This window comes from Lonchura striata, chromosome 21 (assembly GCF_046129695.1).
Source record: "Lonchura striata isolate bLonStr1 chromosome 21, bLonStr1.mat, whole genome shotgun sequence".
In the NCBI taxonomy this organism is placed as follows: domain Eukaryota; kingdom Metazoa; phylum Chordata; class Aves; order Passeriformes; family Estrildidae; genus Lonchura; species Lonchura striata.
Window position 1 is genome coordinate 10,473,512 of NC_134623.1, and position 13,151 is coordinate 10,486,662.

At 52.1% G+C, this 13,151-nt stretch overlaps 1 protein-coding gene and 1 pseudogene across 1 annotated transcript; one reads left to right on the plus strand and one right to left on the minus strand.

Moving 5' to 3' along the window:
* Positions 1 to 8,488: 8,488 nt before the first annotated feature.
* On the minus strand, positions 8,489 to 9,421 carry LOC144247285 (olfactory receptor 14A16-like). The gene has a single exon (XM_077787699.1). The coding sequence runs from the start codon at positions 9,419 to 9,421 to the stop codon at positions 8,489 to 8,491; it is 933 nt and encodes a 310-aa protein (XP_077643825.1).
* A 3,244-nt stretch (positions 9,422 to 12,665) lies between these two features.
* LOC144247286 (uncharacterized) overlaps positions 12,666 to 13,151 on the plus strand; it is a 41,592-nt pseudogene continuing 41,106 nt past the window's right edge.

Consider the following 13,151-nt stretch of genomic DNA (forward strand, 5'->3'; position numbering starts at 1 on the left):
CGAGTGCAGCAAACGGGAGAGTTCCCGGCTCGGAGAGGCCCCACACAGAGGGAGTTGCTGGCCCAGGAGAGCTCCAAGGGCTCCTTTTGGAGCGCTCTTTGTAGGGCCCCAAGAGAGGGGCTGCAGTCCCAGCCATGTTTCATCCTGGCCGCACTTGGCATCAGCAGCTTTCTTTGGCAGTGTGAGAACAGGGATGTTGTGCCACCGAGGGAACACAAACAGTTCCCAGGGCTGCTCCTAAAGCAGCCAGGAGCTGGCTGGGCAGCAGCAGTGCCTGGAGCAGAGCGTGTTTGTGCTGAGCTCCAGAGGAGCTGAGCCCAGAGGCTGCTGGCCAAGGCCGAGGCCCAGTGAGCATTTCTCAGCTGGCAGGGTGGCCTGAGAAGGGGAGGGGGGAATGCACCAGCACAGGAACCATGGAACCAAGGGACCATTGTGACACTGTGGGGCACCATGGAACCAAGGGGCCATTGTGACACTGTGGGGCCTGTGGGACCAAGGGGCCATTGTGACACCGTGGGGCCTCATGGAACCGTGGAGACCCTTATGACACTTTGGGGTGTCATGGGACCAAGGGACAGTTGTGACATGGTGAGACCCCAGGGAGCCAAAGGTCCATTGTGACATTGGAAGGCCACATGGAATCATGGAGACACCATTAAGAGACTTCACAGCTTCATGGAACCAAGGGCCCATTGTAACACCGTGGGGCACCATGGAATCATGGAGACCATTGGGATACTATGAGGCCCCACGGAATAAGCAAAGCATTGTGACACTGTGCGGCCTCACAGCACCAGTGAGACCATTGTGACCCTGGAGGTTCCCACAGAACCAAGAGGACCATTGTGACACTGTGGGGCCTCGTGAAACCAAGAGGCCTTTGTGGCACTGCAGGGCTGCAGGGAACCAAAGGTCCATTGTGACACTGCAGGGTCTCGTGTCATCAGTGTTCCATTGTGACCCTGTGGAGCCAAAGGAGGCCATTGTGACACCACAAACCCCCAGGGTCCAAAGGTCCATCATGACATTTTGGGCCTCATGGAACAGAGGAGTCACTTGACATTGTGGGGCCTGGGAACCACGGAGACCACTGGGACACTGTGGGGTCCCAAGGATCCAAGGGAACATGGAACAGGTCTGGCTGGTTTGACCTCCAGGGGCGGCCTGACAGCTTGGCACCTGCAGGGTCTCTTCTCACTGGGGCTTGGGGCTTTCCTTCCTATAGAAAACAACTGTCCTTCTCCTGCAGGTGTCAATGGCCATATTGGGATTTCACCACCAATGTTTGTGGAGTTGCGTTATGTATATGTTTTATTATCCCTGTATTATGTATTGGTTTATTCCTTTGTACCCCCGTGTGCAACTTGGTTTATCCCCAGTTTTCCCGCCTTGTCCTCCCTTCCCGCCTTCCCAGTATCTATCCATCACCCTGAAAGAGGCATTTTACCCCCCCCGGGTGCCTTGTCTATCACTCGGTGCCCCTTCCCATCCATCCAGAAGCTTCTACTCAGGGCACCGGGTGATTGGCCGAGGACCTGGGGCTCCCCCCATATCCTTCCCCCATTGGACCCCATCATATCCCCCCATCCCGGAGCCACCCCCTATCCCTATCCCCATTGGTCGTTGGATACCCCTCCCTTACAGTTTATAAGCCAGTGCAAGCACCTTGTGCTTGTTCCTGTTGGCTGGCATCGTTCTAGGACATTTGGCCCCGTTGGGCTACAATAAACTCGGACTTAGCCCCCAGCAGGATCCGCTCTTCATTTACCACCGCGAGGCTTGCTAGCGCTGCCCGGAACCCACAAAGGCACTCTCCAAACCCCAGCTGGGAGCGGCGGAGGGTGCCTCCATCGCCCGCCCTCGCCCCACAAGAGCTAGCCGGGGCTGAGACAAAGGGAACTGGGGCGGGAGCGTGGCAAATGTTGACTGTTGTGACAGACTGGAGGAGATTGCTGGCTGGAAACATTTCAGTGTGGGGGAGGAAGGGGCAGGTCCAGCCTTGCCCTGCCCTGGAACCCCAGCACTGCCCTGCCCTGGAACCCCAATCCCCCCAGAACCTCTATCCCAGCCCAGCAGTGTCTGCCAGTCCCTGGCACAGCACAGGCAATGCTGCACAGCCACCTCTGGAGCCCCAGCCCAGCTCCTGAGTGACCAAATGACCCCAAGTCCCACCTGGGGGAAGGGCCCAGGAGGACCAAGGGGTATTTAAGGCTGACCACAAGGCAAGCACACATCTTGACCCTACCTCCTCTTGGAATTTCCAGCTGAACATTGCTGGAATCCAGGAGGTGGTAGCTGAGTGTGTACTTCTCTCTCTGTATCTTATTTTTCTCTCTCTGTATCTACTTCTTCTATTTCTGTACTATTGCAAATATTGATTAACTTAAAATTGAACAGGCTTAGAGTTTGTGAAGTTGAATGGGCCAAGTTAAAGAAGTTTTTTTTGTTGATTGAATGCCGTATTAAAACGTTTGTCGAAGTTTCTCTGATTTTTCTAAATTTCCCAGTAAAGGCTGTTTTGTTGTTTAGAGCTCCTGAGTATCTCTTGATAGTATTGCTCCAGTGCATCCAACTCAGAGGACACCAGTTATTGTCATTCCTTTTAAATATCTTCTTGAGAGAGTTTTTTAGTGGATGGGGATCAGGGCTCGTGTGTCCTGCTTGGCACAGCCCAGGCAGGGCTTTCACAGCCCCATCCCACACTCCATTTCCCAGCTGGAGCTGCTGGTGCCTCTGAGTTCTGCTGCCCCAGCCCCAGGGACGCTCTCCTTGTCTGCCCATTCCCCCAGGGCCTCTGGGCAGGGATGGCCTCAGTGGGGGCTGCTGACATCCTCAGCAACTTGGAGGCTGCTGCTGAATTTTACTGCTCCAGAGGCTTCTTCAGTCTTCAGCTCTTCAGTTCAGGAATTCAGTGCTCCAGGGCTCATTAACATTCAGAACACCTTAACAAGCTAAGCCTCAAGGAATAATTTAAGTTTTGAAATTTTTTGTGGTTGATTAGACAAGTTTCAGAAACCTATTCAAAGTTAATACTTTATATTTAAAAAGACAGTGAAAAAATATTTTGTAGGTCCTGTTTAGTTGGGGTTTTTTTCTGTTAATTTATTGATATGTTCAATGTCCAGATGACACTGAATCAAACTTCGCATGCAGTTGGAATAGACATGAAAATCAAGACCCTTCATAGCTGACAATCAATCACACTTTGTCCCTACCCCATACCTACCAATTCCCCCATCCAAGCCCTGGCACTCAGAGCAGCTGAGGAATGGAGTCACATCCAGGGGTGTCCCCAGGGCACAGGACTGGGTCCAGGTCAGTGAAATCTCTTTATTAGTGATCTGGACGAGGCCATCGAGGGCACCCTCAGGTAGTTCCATGTGAGCCCAGGCTGGGTGGGAGTGTGGCTGTGCTGGAGGGCAGGAAGCTCTGCAGAGGGATCTGGACAGGCTGGAGCCATGGGCCCAGGACAATGGGATGAGGTTCACCAAGGCCAAGGGCCGGGTCCTGCCCTGGGCTCACAACCACCCCAAATCCCTGGCAATGCCCTGCCCCTGATCCCCACAGCCTGTCCTGTTTCCTTCATCCCTGCATTACTAGGGACTTTCTGGGACAAGGGAGCTCTGCTCTGGCTATGGAGGGAGCTCCAAGTGCCACCACTGGAGTGGGAACCACAACTCATCAGGCTTGTGCCCTTTGGGGGTCAGGAACTGGTCAGAGTCAGAGGCACAGAAAGTTTCTCTCCATGGCCAAAGGACCATAGTTGAACAGGACACAATTTAATAACAACCATGCTCTGCCATGAGCTATGTGCGATGTTCTAGCAGCATCTGATGAGTCCGCCATCCACTAATGATTTCCATGTTAGAATTAATTTCAGACAAACGTGGTTCTGTGATAGATATAAACACAATTACATTCTTGTATCAGGATGCTCATCCTGAAGTGGGGGGAAAATAGCTCAAACAATTTCTGATTTGCAAAGCTGTCAGTGGTGGATGAAGAAGGGAGGTCAGGTTGCTTTTGGTGTTGAGGAAATGCTGAAACCAGCCTGACTCATTTCATCTCCTCCTGGCCTGGCTGATCTCCCCTCTTTCCCCTTCCACCCATTGGCTTCTGTCTCCCACCAGGCCCCCGGTGAAGAGCCTGGCTCTGTGTTCTCCATCCCCTCCTCGCTGGCACTGCCAGGCTGGGATGAGGAGCCCCTCAGCCTTCCCTGCTCTGGGCTGGACATGCCCAGCTCCCTCAGCCTCTGCTCACAGCCCAAGGGCTCCAGCCCCACCTTGGAGGCCCTTCCCTAAACCTGCTCCAGCTGCCAGACATCTTTCCTGCCCTGGGGAACCCAACCCAGGCCACAGGCACCTGGATAATCCACGTCCTTGATGTCCTGGTCACACAGCCCTGGCCCCTTTTCCCCATGTCAGGCTCTGGGGTGGATCCTGTGGAACATCCTTGGGTGGAGGCTGTGCCTCCAGGGGGACTGGGGGGATACTGGGGGACAGGGACCCTTCTGGGCATGAAGAGCATTGGACTTGTTGGGAGAAACTGTGAGTGAGAGCTGGGGTGGAGTGACCAACCCTGTGACCTCACAGAGCCCTCCTGGGATGTCACACAGCCCCTCTGGGATGTCACAGCCCATTCTGTAATGTCACACAGCTGGTCTCTGATGTCACAGCCAACTCTGTGGTATCACAGTCTGCTCTGCAATTTCAAAGCTCTCTCCTGTGATGTCAAAGCCTGCTCTGTGATGTCACAGAGATGGCCTATGATGTCATAACTTCTTGATGACATCACATTAATGACTCTGTGATGTCATGGACCATTCTGTCATAGATCACTCATGTGATGTCATAGCCCACTCTTTGACCTCATGTTATCAGGTGATAAATTGTCTCCACCAGGTGAGCTAACACCTGGAGCTTGTTCTCCAAAACCAACAGGCCTATGGACACCACACAATGCCCATTGTGGGACAAGGGGAACTGGAAGTTCACCAGCCTCAGTCTCCTGCCAGCTCAGCCAGGCCCACGGGAACATTGGGGCCCACGACCACCAGGGACCACCAGAGAGACCCCCAGGACAGAGAAAGGCATGCAAAAGGGGAGGGGAAATATGTTAATGATTTTGGGGAAATGATTATCAGATGTGTGTTTAGTCCAGCACAATCAATGAATATGTGTGCAAAATACAGAATATGAACAGAAACTTTCCTGTACTCAGCATGCTCGGCTTTGGGAGGAGCTATCCCCTGTGCATCCCCCTGAATAAAGAATGCTGCTTCTTAATGCTGCACTGGTGTTAAGGAGTTTTCTGTTTTACCAATTTTTTGGTAACACTCCACTCCCAAGGAAAGCTCTGTCTCCTGCTGTTCACAAAGAGAGAAGGGCTGGTGGCAGATGTGGAGGTCGGAGGCTGCCTGGGGCACAGTGACCATGAAATAATCAAGTTTTCAATGATCTGTGAAAGAAGGAGGGGCAGCAACAAAACTTCCACACTGGAATTAGAAAGGGCAGACTTTGGCTTATTTAGGATGCAGATTTGGGGAGTAGTGAATCAGGTCCTGATTTTTTAAGGGAAACAGTTTTTAAAAACAAAGTAGTCCAGGCAGGATGGAGACATTTCCAGAAAGTAACCTTAAGGGGGATGGAGCAGTCTGTCCCAGTGTGGCAAATGATGAGCTGGTGAGGAAAATTACTGTCCTGGCTGCCCGTGGAGGTTTTGTGGGAACTCAGGGGAAAGAAGAGGGTGCATCAACTTTGGACAGAAGGTCAGGCAACTTAGGAAGTGTTTAAGGACGTTGTTAGGTCACGGAGAAAGAGAAGTTAAGAGGTGAAATATCAATTAAAGCTTAACCTGGCCACTTCTGTGAAAAATAATAGAAAATGTTTCTATAATTAAATTAATAGCAAAACATTGGATAAAGAGAACCTCTACTATTCTTTAATGGATGCAGTGGAGAATATAAGAACTAAAGATAAGGAAAAGGCTGATCTACTTAAGACCTTGTCTGTCTCAATTTTCAATATTAGGACAGGCTGTCCTCAGGACAAGAGTTCTCCTGAGCTGGTAGATGGGCACAGGGAGCAGAACAGGCCCCTGTAATCCAGGAGGAAGCAGCTCCTGACCTGCTGAGCCGCTTAGATGCTCACACAGGTGGATGGGATGGGATCCATCCTAGGGGGATGAGGGAGCTGGGGGATGAGCTCCCCAAGCTGCTCCCCATCATTTACCATCAGTCCTGGCTCACCAGGGAGGTCCCAGAGCACTGGAGGTGCCAGTGTGAGCCCATCCCCAAGAAGGGCTGGAAGGAGGATCTGGAGAACTCCAGACCTGTCAGCCTGACCTCGGTGCCCGGCAAGGTTATGGAACAGATCACCTTGAGAGCCACCACAGGGCACCCACAGGATGGCCAAGGGGTCAGAGCCAGCCAGCGTGGATTTAAGAGGGACAGGTCCTGCCTGAGCAACCTGATCTCCTTTTATAACCAGGTGACCCACCTGTGGATGTGGGAAAGGCTGTGGATGTGTACATCTGGACTTCAGCAAAGCCTTGGACACTGTCTCTGACAGCATTCCCTGGAAAAGCTGCAGCCCACGGCTTGGGCAGGTTCCCTCCTGGCTGGGAGATGGAAGAGCTGGCTGGAGGCTGGGCCCAGAGAGGGGTGGGGATGGTGCTGCACTCAGCTGGTGTCCAGTCCCTGGTGCTGTCCCCAGGGATCTGTGTTGGGCCCAGTCCTGTTTAACACCTTCACTAATGATCTGGGTGAGGGGATCAAGCCCACCATCCCCAAATTTGCAGATGACACCAAGCTGGGTGTGAATGTGGATCTGCTGGAGGGCAGGACAAGAAGACACAGCCTTCAGCTGCACCAGGGGAGGTTCAGGCTGGACAAGAGGAAGAAGTTCTTCACAGAAAGGGTGAGTGGGCACTGGAATGGGCAGGCCATGGGGGAGGTGGCAGAGTCACTGTCCCTCTCCAGTGGCACTCAGTGGCATGGTCTGGGTGACAAGGCGGTATTAGGGCATTGGTTGGACTTGATGATCCCAAAGGTCTTTTCCAGCCTGTTTGATTCTCTCATTCTGTGATGATTGGGACACTCTGGGGCCATTGTGACCCTGCAGGGCATTGAGGATCTAAGAGGACCATGGTGACACTGTGCAGCCCCATAGAACCAGGGCTCCACTGTGGTGCTCTGGGGCCAAATGGAACCTGGGAGTCTCTGTGACACTGGGTCCTGGTGGAACCACAGAGGCCATGGTGACCATGCGGGGCCTCTTGTGACCGAGGGATTTCACCACTGTGACACTGCCAAACCAAGGAGAGCATTGGGAGAGTCCAGGGCCCAGGGGAACCAAGGGGCTATTCTGACACTGCGGAGCCTCCTGGAACCAAGGGGACATTGTGACACTGCAGGACCTTGTGTAACCGAGGGGCCACTGTGACACTCTGGGGCCTCCAGGAATCTGGAAGGCCGTTGTGACACTGTGTGGCCTCGTGGAAACAAGGAGTCCATTGTGACACTGAGGGGACTTGTGGAAGCACAGAGAGCATTGTGACAGTGTGGGACCTCGTGTGACCATGGGGCCTTTGTGACACCCTGGGGCCCCATGGAACCAAGGGGCCACTGTGAAACTGCGGCACCAACAAGAGCATTGTGACACTGTGGAGCCCCATGGAACCAAGGAGTCCATTGTCACATTTTGGGGCCCATGGAACCAAGGAGAACACTGTCACATGTTGGGGCCCCATGGATCCAAGGAGACCAGTGTGACAGTGCAGGGCCTGGTGTGACCAAAAGGACATTGTGACACTGAGGGGCACCTTGGAACCAAGGACATTATTGCAGATAACATCAAGCTGGATGTGTGTGTTGATTTGCTGGAGGGTAGGAGGGCTCTGCACAGGGCCCTGCACAGGCTGGATCCAGAGCCCAAATTCAACAAGGTGAGGTTTAACAAGTCCAAGTGCCGGGTCCTGCACTTTGGCCACAACAACCCCTGCAGCGCTACAGGCTGGGGACAGAGTGGCTGGACAGCAGCCAGGCAGAAAGGGACCTGCAGGGAGTGATGGACAGCAGGCTGGACATGAGCCAGCAGAGTGCCCAGGTGGCCAAGAAGGTCAATGGCTCCTGGCCTGGATCAGGAATGGTGTGGCCAGCAGGACCAGAGCTGGTGTGCCAGCACTGATCTGCCCCAGCTCTGCACACAGACAATGCTGCTGCAGCTCCAGAGAAGGAAACAAAAGGGCATCTCTGCAGAAAACTCTGCTGGGACATCCGTTAGTCTCTTTAAAGCCACTGAGAGCTCAGCCCCTCATTGACACAGTCTGCAGGCACAGAGAAGGTGGAGAGAAACAAAATGAGAAATGGCACAAATAATGACATTTCTGTGTGGACAATCTGAAAAAAATAAAACAAAGGAAAAAACTACTACAAGCATGAACATAAGTGACTTTTATTGCAAATTATTTTCAGAAATTGGCCAGCAGTTTAATGTTCCTGAAAGCATCCTGTCATCAGTCTCCTCACTGCAGCCTTGAACTCTTGGTTCCTCAGGCTGTAGATGAGGGGGTTCAGGGCTGGAGGCACCACCGAGTACAGAACTGACAGAGCCATATCCAGGGATGGGGAGGACATCGAGGGGGGCTTCAGGTAAGCAACTGTGCCAGTGCTGAGGAACAGGAAGACCACAGCCAGGTGAGGGAGGCAGGTGGAAAAGGCTTTGTGCCGTCCCTGCTCAGAGGGGATCCTCAGCACAGCCCTGAAGATCTGCACATAGGAGAAAACAATGAACACAAAGCAGGCAACGAGTAAAGAAATCGAAAACACAATGAGCCCAAATTCCTTCAGGTAGGATTTGGAGCAGGAGAGCTTGAGGATCTGTGGGATTTCACAGAAGAACTGGCCCAGGGCATTGCCATGGCACAGGGGAAGGGAAAATGTATTGGCTGTGTGCAGCAGTGAATAGAGGAAGCCACTGGCCCAGGCAGCTGCTGCCATGTGGGCACAAGTTCTGCTGCCCAGGAGGGTCCCGTAGTGCAGGGGTTTGCAGATGGACACGTAGCGGTCGTAGCACATGATGGTCAGGAGATAAAACTCTGTTGAGATGAAGAAGAGAAAGAAAAAGAGCTGGGCAGCACATCCTGTGTAGGAGACGTTCCTGGTGTCCCAGAGGGAATTGTGCATGGCTTTGGGGACAGTGGTGCAGATGGAGCCCAGGTCGCTGAGGGCCAGGTTGAGCAGGAAGAAGAACATGGGCGTGTGCAGGTGGTGGCCGCAGGCTACGGCGCTGATGATGAGGCCGTTGCCCAGGAGGGCAGCCAGGGAGATGCCCAGGAAGAGGCAGAAGTGCAGGAGCTGCAGCTGCCGCGTGTCTGCCAGGGCCAGCAGGAGGAAGTGGCTGATGGAGCTGCTGTTGGACATTTGCTGTGGCTGGCCTTTGGGACCTGTTCATGGAGAAAGGACAGGGACAAGTCAGGAGAGGCTGCTTGGAGCCAAACCTGGGCCATTCCCTGCAGCCTGTCCTGCTGGGACTCACCCACCCTTGTTCCTGCTCTGGGAAAACCTTCTCTCAGGTCCCTGCCTGAGGTCCAGTTGTGCTGGCTGAGTGTGCCAGGAGCAGCCAGGCCTGTGCGTGGGGGCTCTCAAGGAGAAAGCAGAAAGGCTTGGTAGCATCTGCATTTAACACTTCTAAAGAATTTCACTTTATTTCTAAAGGAAATAGATGGCAGGAGCTGGTTTTAGGAATTGTTTTCCTACCCACTCACTATTCCTAGCTCTCTGAGATCAGAAATCCCCAGCATTCCTGCTGCACTCAGAGTTTGCCACTGAGAGATGTGAGAGGCAAAGGATTCCCTGTGGCTGAGGGCAGGTGAGGGGCTGGATGGGCTTGTTCCCCCAGCACTGCTCTGTTCAGCCCCCTCTGCTTCCCTGAGCATCTCCCTGGGCCTGGACATCCCCTCCTGAGAGGTGCCTTGTCCCTGCCAGCGCTCACAGAGCCCATCTCACCTTGTGTGCCCTTGGCCCGGCCCTACAGAAACCTGCCTGTGTGCAGGGCCCTGGCTGGGGCAGGCTCTGTGTGCAGCTGGGCAAGGGCAGCTCAGGAGAGCCCTGCTGGGCCCTGCAGAGGTGATGCTGCTGCTGCCCAGGGCTGAGGAGTGGCTGAAGGCCCTTTGGGAGGCTCCCAGCAGAGACACTGACCACCGAAAGTCACAGTTCTGGAGTCTCTGTAAATGTTCTATCATTCCTTTGATGATCCCATGTGTTCCTTTCAACTCAGAATGTTCTGTCATTCTGCGATTACAATTCCTGTTCTGCTTCTCTTATCCCCCTGCTGCCTATAACAAAAAGAGAGAAAAAAAAAAAAAAAAAAGAAAAACCCTTGCCGCAGTGTTAGAAGACTACAGTAAAAACAGACCTTTATTGGAAGCTTCCAAGTGTCCCCAGGGCACACCCAGACCCTGATTTAATCAATTTATTAAGGTTAATTAATTAGGGTATTTAATAGGAACATCCAATAGGAGATTCAGTTGCCCCAGTTACACACCCCTGGCTCAACCTATTGGAGTAGGTCCAAGGGCTTCTTTGCCTTTACTTTTTGTTGTGACTGCTCATTTTTTGGTCAAAAACAAAAACGTTGTTCTTGTAGGTCCTGTTACTGATAATAAGACTATGCAGTATTTCAGGAATGTGTTTAGACTATCAGTTTATTGTTCTAAAATAGAAGATAAAAGTAAGGAAATGTACTAGAGTTAGTTAAGGATTACAGTTATAAAATAGTATGTTGATAGAGTTAATTAGAGTTTAATAGTTAAGTAAGGATTAAAATTTTATAACTATATAATAGTATATAATTATAAAATAGTAATTTACAGAGGTACAAATATAAGAAAAATGTATAAAAAGTAAAAATGTTTATGTCATCACCCCAACATTCCCATCTTTCTCCAACCAGGAAATTGAAAACAGTCTCAGGAAAGCTCCTGATCATTACAGCAATCCTAGGCTTACCTTCTTTGGGAAGTGTCCTCCGGAGCTGTGCCCAGGCTGGTCTGGAGCTGGGAGCAGCCCTGCCCCAGCCAGCCCCTCTCAGCAGCAGCACCTGCACTGCTCAGGGTGGCTCCTTCCCCCCACAGCTCCTGGCCAGCGCTGGGAGCAGCTCCAGGGCCGGCTGAGAGCTGTCCCTGGCAGGCAGCAGAGTCCCTGGCCCAGCACAGCGCCCTGGGCTGCAGGACCCTGCTCTGCAGGACAGCCCTGGGCACCCCTGGCTGCTCTGCACAGGAGATGAGCAGAGAATGTACTCACAGGCTCTGTGGGCATTGGCATGTTCCAGCTTTAGGAGATCACGGCAGGAGCTGCAGCTGCATTGTCCTGAAGGCAGAGGTTCCTGTGCCAAGGGCTGGCAGTGATTCTGCCCCAGGCACTTCTCAGCCCCTTCCCAGCCCTGACTGATTGAAGCTCTCTGCCTCTGTGCTGTGCCCGGGCTGGCTGCAGGCAGTGCCCCAGCCCTGCTGGGCTGGCAGAAGAGCTGCTCAGCAAGAGAAATGTGCTTTTGAAGCTCTGCTTGGTTACCAGGATCACCCTCTGTGCCAGGAGCCCGGCCCAGCTCAGCAGCACAGACACAGCACAAGGACTTTAATGACCCTCTGGGGCTTCGTGCTCAGCCCTGAACATCAGGCCCTGAAGAGGCAGCTGCAGAAACCTCTCCAGAACTCCAAGTCGCAATCCAATTCCAAAGTTTCTTGGACTTTTAATGGGTCCCACTGAGGGACACGACTGAGAAAGTGTCCCCAGGCCCCAGGCAGAGCAGAGAACTGGAGGCACTGATGCCAGGTGGGGACAAAGAGAAGCCAAGTCTTGGTGCCCTGGGGCACAGCAGGGTCTGTGCCACCAAGGGCTGTGAGGAGACACCTTGTCCTGAGGCCCTGGGGCCTCCTGGCACAGCCCCAGCCAGGCTGGGCACTGTCAGCCCCTGGTCCTGCCCTCAGCATCTCCCCCTAGCCCACATCCCAGTGGCTTCATGGATCTGCTGGAAGGAGTCCCTGGGGAGCCTTGGTCAGGAATGGCCCTGGGGGCTCCTTCATGCTCCCAGAGACTGCAGGTTTTTCAAAGGACTTTGGCTTTGGCTTTTGCCTTGGAGTCTGTGAGAGCTTTCTGCAATCATGGCTTCCAATATTCTGCTTTAATTAGTCGCTGGAGAGGCTTTGTCAAGAACAACACTCAGTGGGGCTCATTAATGCTTCAAGGTACTTCAGTTCTTTTAAGGTACTTGGTGTTTGCCTTTTGATCCACTCTGCGAGAGGTTTGTGCAATCATGGCCCCAGTTATCTGCTTTAATGAGTCCCTTGAGAGCTTTGTACTGACACTCAGTGGGGCTCATGAATACTTTGAGATTCTTAAATTTTGTAAGGTACTTTGAATTTTACTTTCCACATTGAGAGTTCTTTGTGCCATTTTCAGTCTCTGAGAAGTTTTTGTGCCATCTGGCCTCCAGTTCTCTCCTCCAAGGACTCCATGAAGAGCCTGCGGTATAGATGGACCTTTCTGGGTCCCATTAATGCTTTAGTCTCCAACCACTTTGGGGTTTTCCTCTGACTTTGACTTAGGGAAAGGTTTGTGCAATCTCCTCTCAGGCCCTGAGGTTCCAGGGCTCAGCTCCAAATGCACCATGGGGCTCATTAGGATCAAGTATGTCCTGACAAACTATTGCTCTGCCTCAGTTTCTCTCTGCTCTTGTGCAGTTTGTCAGGAAGTTTCTGTAGTGGTTTTGGTTCACAGATTTGAGATTTCTCGGCCAATGCTTCAATTAGTGTGGTGGGTTCAGTGTTGGCTAATTACCAGTGCACTCACTAGAATATACTTACTCATTTCCTGCTGTGAGATAGGATTAGGAGAAAGGCAAAGTGGTCACAGAATTTTAAAAGGGTAGTAATAAAATTGTAATAACAATAACTAAAAAAGAGTAATAAGAATTAGAACAAAACTTTCAGAACACTTCCTCTCTCCATAAAACCTGACAATGTAAAGAGACAAACCTTAAAATTTTCAGTTGGTTTGCCACCTCTAAAATAGTCTTTCTTCACTTCACATAAGGAGAGAAGTTCTTCTTGTTAATGTTATGGAGACTTCTCCACAAGAAAACAGTTATCATGGC

Coding starts and splice junctions, on each gene's coding strand:
- LOC144247285 (XM_077787699.1), bottom strand. CDS start 9,421: ATGTCCAACAGCAGCTCCATCAGCCACTTCCTCCTGCTGGCCCTGGCA.